The sequence below is a fragment of the Oppia nitens genome, unplaced genomic scaffold (assembly GCF_028296485.1).
Source record: "Oppia nitens isolate AA-2021 unplaced genomic scaffold, nextdenovo-longstitch-racon4-pilon3 scaffold27_pilon_pilon_pilon, whole genome shotgun sequence".
Lineage (NCBI taxonomy): Eukaryota > Metazoa > Arthropoda > Arachnida > Sarcoptiformes > Oppiidae > Oppia > Oppia nitens.
Genome location: NW_026533207.1, coordinates 2,223,501 through 2,233,057, shown reverse-complemented (window position 1 = coordinate 2,233,057; position 9,557 = coordinate 2,223,501). Strand labels below are relative to the sequence as shown.

Sequence of the window (9,557 nt, the reverse complement as noted above, 5' to 3'; positions counted from 1 at the left end):
AATTTTTCTATTAAAACAATTTAAACTTTTTAATTATTAATTTTTTTTAATTAAATAATTTATCTGTTAATGCTATTTATCAACTCTATTTAAAAGCATAATAATTGAAAAAAAAATAATTGTTTTTATTTATCTAAATTTAGATTTATTATCAATTAATTAAATAAATATATGAATACATTATCAATAGTAGAATAAGATTTTTTTTTGTATAAATTATTTACTAATTTAATATAAATAATAAATTATTATTTACTAAAATTTATTGATAAATAATTTTATTCGTATAATCAGGATCATTTTTTTTAATAAATTTTATTATTTTAGTATTAATAATACAATACAAATTTATTAATTAATTAAAAAATGGGTTTATTTTTTTGTAATAATACACATTAATATACTATTGAGTAGAAATTATTAAATAGTTATTTTTTTGTTAAATTTACTAATTATAATATAAAATGTATTTAATTAATAAGTTTTAATTATTAGTAATCAATTTATTAATTTTATGCATATTTTAAATGTAATTTTTTTTAAATAAAAAAATACTGTTATTAATAGCTGATAATAACAATAATAATAATTGAATACTAAAAAACAAAATAAATGATTAACTAATTGGCAATTAATTAAAACACAATTATCCAATAGTTTTTAGTAAATAAATATAAATTAATTTTTTTTATGGAAAAAAAATCATAAATTAATAAATAAAAAATATTTTTGAGAGGAAAACAAACAAAAATATTTATTTATTTATTTTTACGGTAAATGAAATGTTATGATAACACACATACAGACATAGACATAGACATACCGGTCCCCCCCTCTCATACACATACATAAGCACAGATCTAAGCAGAAACGGTAACTACAATTGGATCGCCAATAATAGCTTTATCAACACTACTACCACCAGTGCCGCCGCCGCCAACAGCCGCAGCCGTCTCCTGTGTGTCCATTTCGTCATCTTTTGGCGGCAATTCAAAGGCAGCAGTACTCGGCGCCACAACAACACCGTCCCAGACAGACATATTGTCGGTAATACCAGTGTTATCCGGGTCGAGGCCAAGTATAATACGATAGCCGTCGCCGTAGCTCAGGATGCGCAGCAATGTCTGGGCAGTCATACAAATGGTATCTTCCTGTATGAGCGACAGTGAACTATGCAGAGTAATGGCACCGTTTTCGCACGGGTCGGATATGCCGGTCGAACCTATCAATAATAATAATAATAATCATTAAATCACTGGTATGTAATTAGTAAAGGTATGTCCACACATACATACACATACATACACATACATACACATACATACACATACATACACATACATACACATACATACACATACATACACATACATACACATACATACACATACATACACATACATACACATACATACACATACATACACATACATACACATACATACACATACATACACATACATACACATACATACAAACTCAAAATATCAATTACCGGGCAAAAAGATACCGCCGGCCAACAACTGCAATACACGTTTGAATGCCGTATTCAGCGGCAATAGCGACTGCTGGTGACGAAAAGTTACCGAATAGTGGGCCAACACATCGATCATCCACGGAGTCAGTGCACTCAAGCCCTGAAAACGGCCGAACAGATCCCTGAGTACACGTATGAGTACCTTAACAGTTGTAACATTGGCCGACTCTTCGAACCAACGGGCGTGACGTATGGCCGACAAGTGTCGTTGTATTAGTTTTACGGGTAAATGAATTTTCGGATCAAGTTTCCTCAAGTTGGGCATTATTGTAGCAATCAGTATGCGTACCGATGCACGGGTCGTACGATTGACAATAGCGAAACCACTCGGATGGTCATCGATACCGATATCGGGCGCCGCCGTAGTAGTAGTAGTACTACTACTACTACTACTACTGTTGGTCTCCAATTTGGCCAACTCTTCGAGCACTTTGGCTCCAAGCGATTGTATGGCATCAATCACCGGCAGAGTCTTCAATATGACCACCAAATCGGCGCAGTTATGTCCGATTTTCATCGTACCCTTTTTGAACGAACCGACCGGCCGTACCTCATCTATTTGCTGTATGTTTGGCCAGAAAAACAAAACAAAATATATGTTAGTAGTAGTTATCGGCAAACAGTTGTTTTACGGTAAAAATAACGGGTGATAACCAACACAAGCGTCAAAAGTTCCCGGACTTAGTGTAATATTTTCCAAAACCATCTGTACTTTGGATACCATATTAATAATGTTTGTCTGCTCTTCGGGAGTGGGCGTCAGCTCTGTATTGCGGGCGAGTATGGCCTGTATTGCGGTGGCGGCGGCGGCGGTAATCGGGAGAGAGAGAGAGATAACAGATATTAGTAGTATCGGTAGATATCAGTGGACACAACCGGAAACTTACCGTCGATAATTGTGTGTCGTGATCGGCAATCGGTGCCACACGGGGGAAAAAATCGTCGACCATATAGATGTCAAACGGCGGCCGAGGCGGCGCATAGTGATGGTGTTGGCCGGAGGCCGCGGCCGCCGATGACCGCTGCGAGTGGTTATTATTATGGTTATTATGGTTGTTGTTGGACGGCCAGCGTCGGTGATGATGATGACCACCTTTAGGCATACTGTACTGTTGTTAGTATCGGGGGTGACCACTAATTAATCGGTGACCAGTTTTTTCTTTACCGATTTTGTTGACCAAAAAAAAAACGTTAAACTAATTGAATGTATTGTTTGTTTGTGTTGTTATTGTTGTTGTCGTTCATAAATGACGTCAACTTTTTATTATACAGTATTGATATTATTATTATAACTTATTTTAATTACTTATTAATTAATTAGTTATTAATTAATTAATTTTTTTAAATATATATATTATAATTATTTTTAATTTATATTAATTTTATTTATAATTAAATATTTTTTGTTTAACTTAAACTTAAACTTTTTTTTTGTTTGTATATTAAGTTAGTTGAAAAATAGATWTATATATTTTTTTTGTAAAAAAAAAATTTTTAATAAAAAATCAGATAATATATTAATAAAGTTTTTAAAACAATTAATTAATTAATTAATTACTAACATATATATAACTCTAATAATTATAATTAACACAATCACATATTTTCTGTATAATAATAATCATTGTATAAAAAAACTATTATTTAATTAATTAAAAACTTAATTATTACATAATTATAACTATCATTTAGTTTTAGAGTTATCTATACTCTTGAGGAAATGCCAACTGGACATCGTATAGACCCAATCGGGTACAAACCAATTGGTTAGGAAATGTTGCAGACTATGGCACCAGTAGCCGGTTGTATGACTGGTGCGGCCAATAGTGGCGATAGCGTTGGCCGCAAATGTTTCGGCCGACGGAAACATTATGGACGGTTTCTGTAGTAGATCGGAAAATTCGGTCATTTTGGTCGCTATATACGATGGTGTCAGTGTCTGGACGTCGATATTGTAGGACTTGTATTCAATTTCCAGTGTCTTCGAGAACCACTCGACAAATACCTATTTTTTTAAAGAGAGAGAGAGAGAGAGAGAGAGAGAGAGAGAGAGAGAGAGACGAAAGAGAGAGACGAAAGAGAGAGAGACGAAAGAGAGAGAGACGAAAGAGAGAGAGACGAAAGAGAGAGAGAGACGAAAGAGAGAGACGAAAGAGAGAGACGAAAGAGAGAGAGAGACGAAAGAGAGAGAGACGAAAGAGAGAGAGACGAAAGAGAGAGACGAAAGAGAGAGAGARAAAAWAATATTATTAAACACCCGTAAAAATAATGGTCACATAAATCAGCGGTAAAAACAACAACAACTTCGGGGTTCGGGTTAAAATCAATACCTTTGAGGCACTGTAGACACCCATCAGCGGTAGGGGCTTATAGGCGGCAATTGAGCTCATATTGATAACCAATCCGCGTCGCCTACGTATCATACCGGGCAGTACCGTTCTGGTCATCATCAGTACGGCCGCAATATTGACCCGAATGTGTTGCCATACTTTATCTACGGGTTGATCCATAAAACGATTGGGCGAATCGTACATAACCCCAGCATTGTTGACCAGTATGCCGATATCACGATTGAGGCCATCAATTTCACCGGCAATACGATCGTACAGTTCCGGGTCATCACTGTTCAAATCGGCTACAATAGTGACCACTTGAGTACGGGCTAACAATTCCTGTTTAACCACTGCTAGTTTGGATTCGTTACGGCCGACCAGTATTAGGGAAAAACCGCGACCGGCCAATGCACGGGCATACTCGAGGCCAATACCGTCGGTAGCTCCGGTAATCACTGCCCATTCGCCGTATTTGCGTTTCAGATCCAATGTCCAAACCCTGGACCATAGATGTACACGAAAACCGCGTACAGCCGCTATCATCAGGCCGATGGCCATACGGCCCGTATAGACCAATCCCAACAGTGTAAACGTGTCGATCATTATACGTAGCTTCGGGTCGATGTCCCGTACGATCTGAAATATAAAACCCATTGTCGACCAATAGCGTGATAGTCGGCCTCTTTGACGCTTTTTATAGACTACTTCAGCCACCGATTCAATGGACATCTCTTTTCTTATAAGAAAAGAGAGAGAGAGAGAAATGAAAAGAGATTTTCTTTAAATACAAAAATAGTTTTTTTTTCGTACAAAACTAACTAAAAAAATAAAAAAAATAAATACAGATTGGGTTTGACCTAAAATAAAAAAATAGTTGGGTTTTTCACTATTAATAGTAGGACTGGTAGTTTGGATGTACTGATGATGATGTGGTAGTGTTGGTAGTGGTATGACCTGTCAGACAACAACACAACAACCCTCCCTCCCAAACATACATATTATACATACCCTAGAAGTTCAATATCATTGACACCTAACTACAACAAAAAAATTGTGGCCTAAATTTAAATTTTATTTTATTTATAACTTAATTTTTTAAATATATATATACAGTATATTATAAACACATTTACTTCAAACAAACAAACATAAAAGTGAAGTTTTTTTTTAATTTTAGATGACATACCTGTAGTAGTAGTAATACAATGGAAAACAAGTTTTAAAAAAAAACAATATATATATATATATATTTATGGGACAGTCATGTATTGCACAGGTAACTAGTTAATTTTTAGTCAACAAATTTTTTATACAGTAGTTAGATTTTATTTTTTTTTAATAATTTATAAAAACATTTGCACATTATTTTTGTGGTCATAAATATTAAAACTGGTTTTTCACCCCTTTTTTTATTTAATACAGTAGTTATTATTATTATTATTATTATTATTAGATTAATACTATATAGTAATAGTAATATATTAATAAAGTTGTAATAATAATAATAATTAATTAATTAACTAAATATTTTGTAGACATTATGAGTCAACATTGTATATATATGTTTGACTTTTATTATTATTATATATTTATATTTAATATTAGTTTTATCTTAACTTTTTTTTTGGTGATTAAAATGTGTTATCATTTGTTTTAAACAAAAATGATTAAAAACAATAAACAAAAAATAGTATATAATTATAAAAATTAATTGTAAATATAATACTACATATATCTATGACATTGCATTATACAATAAGTTATTATCTAATAATAAATAAATATAATTTTTATTTTTTTTGAAAATTTTAATGATTTTTATTTTTATTATATTTTCTATTTTAGATATATCTATCTATTGTTTTAATTTATAAAAATATACTAAATGTTAACAAACTTTATATATATATATATATATATATAATTTTTTGTCTATTTATTTTCTAATAATATTAATAGACAACAATAATTTAGCTAACAATTCAATACTGTATTATTAGGTACAGTATTTATCTAATAGTAATTTTTTTTTAAATTCAAAATATAAAATTATATAATATATTGTATTGTATATATAATTTTAAAAAAAAAATAAATTTATGTTATTTTCAGACTAAATTTTAAATTTATTAAATTTAATTTGCTTATTAAACTAAATGATTTATTTTTAAAAATCATATGTAATTTAATAATTAAAATTAATTATTTTAATAATAATAATAATAAATAGTTTAGTTATCAATAAATTAAAAAAATTTATACTCACTTTTTTATTAGAAAAATTTGATTGTAAATAATTGAAACTTTTTCACAAAAAATATTAATAATATTTAGTAGATATGGAAAATTAAATTTTGTCAAAACTATTTTTATTGAACTTAATATTATTAGTATTTAATAACTAATAGTTATTATTATTTTTAAATAAAGTATAAATATATAAAAAAAATATTTAAATATTACATAACATATATAATATATAATACTTTTACAATATGTTTGTCCCAAAGTTGACAACAAAAAAAAACATAATAAAAACATAACAAAAAAATATATATTAATTTATTTCCTCTTAAACTTTTAAATAATTATTTTAAAGACATTTTATACATTATTATTATTGCGATTTTATTTCCTAATATATTTATGGGAAAAATTATATGTCATATTATTATTATTATTATGTAATTATAATTAATAATAATAATAAAATTTTATAACAAATATATATAGTTTAGAAAAGAAATCATAATTTATTTATTAATTAATTGTTTTTTTTCTAAATAATAATATTTTTGTTATTTATATATAATTATTAAAATTTAAAAAAAATCATAAAAAATATTTTTTTATTCAATTGTTTGTGTGTTTAATTAATTAATAAAATTAATTACAATATAAAACTAATTTAACAAAAAAAAAATTAAATTAATTTTAAATTCCGGTTTTCTTTAAAATCCAATCCCGATGTTCGGTAATATCGGTTAGTATAGCATAATAGGCAGTCACTGATGGCCTGTCCTCCTGTATTGGCTTTATTTGTTTAGTAAATCCCGTTGATATTATACCAACTAAACTGACTCTGGGATTATGATAAAGTGCTGGACCACCATGGTCATACTATTGTATGTAAATTTATTTATATATATACAGTACAAATATATTTAGCTATCAATTAAAAAGTATTTTATATAAGTAAAAACATTACATATATATATACATAAACACACACACACAAACACACACAAACACACACAAACACATACATACATATAAACACACACATATACATACATAAACACACACATATACATATATACATAAACACACACACACACACATACACATACACACACATACACACACATACACATACACACACATACACATACACACACATACACACACATACACACACATACATACACACACACACACACATACACACACATACACACACACACACATACACACACATACACACACATACACACACATACACACACATACACACACATACACACACATAAAATTATAAAACACTTACAGTACCAACTCCATAGACCCGATTGTATAGACAAAATTGTTGTACTGGATAATTGTCCATGCACCATTTTCTAGCATTATTATCATAATACATGTCACCGGCAGTCAACTTATTTTGTACACTATTTGACTGATTAACTGAACCCCAACCCAACAATTTAATATAGTGTCCGAAAACAGGCCGACTTTCCGTTAGTTTTACCGATTTAATTGTTTGTCCGTTTAAATTGATGGCTAGTTTTAATTTAATCAATGCTATATTGTATGTTATAGTTTCACTAAAACAATATAAATATAATATAAAACAAAATACAAAAATAAATAAAACAAATTTAATAATAATTATTTTTATAAACAATATATTATTATTATTAAAAAATATATATACTGTATACATATTTTATGTTATATTTTCACTAAATCAATATATAAATAAAATATAAAAAACAAAAATATAAAAAAATAAAACAATTTTAATAATTATTATTTTTATAAACAATATATTATTATAAAATATATATATATATATATATTTATTATGTTATAGTTTCACTAAATCAATATAAATATTATATATAAAACAAAATATAACAAAAAAAATAAAACTAATTTAATTTAATAAAAATAATATACTATTATTTAAATATAAATATATATATATATATTCTACTTTAAAAAATATATTAGGATATTAGGTATACTACTATATAAAGTTATTATACATGTTATATAAATTAAAGTAAAAAATAATTTATTTTTTTAAAATATAATATAACTTACACATGATTTCTAAGTTTGTCCAGATCTGCGCCGTCGGTAAAAATTATTTTGTCGACCGTTTGATTTTCGCCGCCCGAACTCAATTGATCGGTACCCGACCATACCGTCAGACTATTGGGATTACGTCTATATCTATAAATATATATATATATCAATAGATAAATGTGTTTTTAAAGAGAGAGAGAGAGAGAGAGAGAGAGAAATATTATATCCCATATAATAGTCATATAATAATAATTATAATAATCTATTAATATCTAATAAATTTTAACACTGTATCTAATAATAATTAGATATAATAATAAATATATTGAATATATTAATATTTATCTAATATTAATTTATATATATATATATATATATATATGTACAATATATATAATTATAATTATACTGTAATTAATTAATTAGAATATAATTTTACTGTATAATATATATATATATATATATATATATATTAGTATAGTATATATAATAAATATATCAATAGTATATATAATGTATATATATATATATATATATATATATATATATATATATCTATAACTAACCCGACAACACACTGTCCCGATGTTAGTATCCATTGTTTATCAATGATAACACCGCCGCATATAATCCTATTATTACTGGCCGTACGTATACTAACCACATATTTATGATAATTAATGTGTGTTTGTATACCACCGATTAGCCGATGATGATAATCATAATAATCATCGGTATTATTAATACGATTGACATCCCTGTCCATAGGATCCCTGTCGGCCTTAATCATCATTATCATCATAACCAGCACCGGTAGCAACAAAACAACAATAAGGAACTGTAGTCTAGTTGTTGAATAAAACATTATTAAATAAAAATAAAATAAATAATATATTAATTAACTAATAAAAAAATTATTATTAATATATATTTTCTAACAAAAAAAAATAAAATTAATTTTAACATTAATAAAATTACTAAATTTTTATTTATTTATTTTTTTTTATAAATTTTTTGAATTATACTTTAATCCATATATACTATTAGTATCTGTTTTTAAATACTTTAATAAGTTTATTGACCTTAACATTAAATACACGTTATTTTATTTATAAAATAAAACAATTAAACAAAACAAACTTTAAACTTTAAATCTTAAAGTATTGATTACAATATTTATTGTAATTATCAAATAAAATGTAATACTATTTAACGATAAATTTATAAATTAATAAATTATTGATAAATAATAATTATTTCATATTAAAAAAATTACATTTGAATTGTATTTTTTAAAAATTATTAATAAAAATAATTATTTATTTATAAAATGTTGAACTTATATACTGTATGTAAAATCTCTATAATTTTATAAA

The 9,557-nt window shown here is 27.1% G+C and overlaps 3 protein-coding genes across 3 annotated transcripts; all 3 read right to left on the bottom strand.

The window, feature by feature from the left end:
* Positions 1-775: 775 nt before the first annotated feature.
* LOC128954492 (interleukin enhancer-binding factor 2 homolog) lies at positions 776-2,780 on the bottom strand. The gene is made up of 4 exons (XM_054300079.1): positions 2,425-2,780; positions 2,196-2,324; positions 1,496-2,099; positions 776-1,222 (listed from the first exon to the last, which is right to left on the bottom strand). Exons 1-4 carry the CDS (start codon positions 2,638-2,640, stop codon positions 861-863), a joined length of 1,311 nt encoding a protein of 436 aa, XP_054156054.1. The 5' UTR covers positions 2,641-2,780; the 3' UTR covers positions 776-860.
* A 441-nt stretch (positions 2,781-3,221) lies between these two features.
* LOC128954475 (inactive hydroxysteroid dehydrogenase-like protein 1) lies at positions 3,222-5,076 on the bottom strand. Its single transcript, XM_054300056.1, has 4 exons — positions 5,057-5,076; positions 4,879-4,907; positions 3,868-4,606; positions 3,222-3,542 (listed from the first exon to the last, which is right to left on the bottom strand). The coding sequence occupies exons 3-4, from the start codon at positions 4,597-4,599 to the stop codon at positions 3,222-3,224; spliced, it is 1,053 nt and encodes a 350-aa protein (XP_054156031.1). The 5' UTR covers positions 4,600-4,606; positions 4,879-4,907; positions 5,057-5,076.
* Positions 5,077-6,804: 1,728 nt separating this feature from the next.
* Positions 6,805-8,971, bottom strand: LOC128954474 (chymotrypsin-2-like). The gene is made up of 4 exons (XM_054300055.1): positions 8,748-8,971; positions 8,197-8,328; positions 7,418-7,694; positions 6,805-6,990 (listed from the first exon to the last, which is right to left on the bottom strand). The coding sequence occupies exons 1-4, from the start codon at positions 8,969-8,971 to the stop codon at positions 6,805-6,807; spliced, it is 819 nt and encodes a 272-aa protein (XP_054156030.1).
* Positions 8,972-9,557: the final 586 nt, after the last annotated feature.

Excerpts from the sequence above, each read along its gene's own strand:
- LOC128954492 (XM_054300079.1), bottom strand. The coding sequence starts at position 2,640 with ATGCCTAAAGGTGGTCATCATCATCACCGACGCTGGCCGTCCAACAAC. Across the intron at positions 2,325-2,424 it reads ACGACACACAATTATCGACG|GCCATACTCGCCCGCAATAC; the intron begins GTAAGTTTCCGG and ends ACCGCAATACAG. Across the intron at positions 2,100-2,195 it reads CGGGAACTTTTGACGCTTGT|CAAATAGATGAGGTACGGCC; the intron begins GTTGGTTATCAC and ends CCAAACATACAG.
- LOC128954475 (XM_054300056.1), bottom strand. The coding sequence starts at position 4,599 with ATGTCCATTGAATCGGTGGCTGAAGTAGTCTATAAAAAGCGTCAAAGA. Across the intron at positions 3,543-3,867 it reads GTGTCTACAGTGCCTCAAAG|GTATTTGTCGAGTGGTTCTC; the intron begins GTATTGATTTTA and ends TTAAAAAAATAG.
- LOC128954474 (XM_054300055.1), bottom strand. The coding sequence starts at position 8,971 with ATGATTAAGGCCGACAGGGATCCTATGGACAGGGATGTCAATCGTATT. Across the intron at positions 8,329-8,747 it reads TCGGGACAGTGTGTTGTCGG|ATATAGACGTAATCCCAATA; the intron begins GTTAGTTATAGA and ends ATATATTTATAG. Across the intron at positions 6,991-7,417 it reads GGGTCTATGGAGTTGGTACT|TATGACCATGGTGGTCCAGC; the intron begins GTAAGTGTTTTA and ends TACATACAATAG.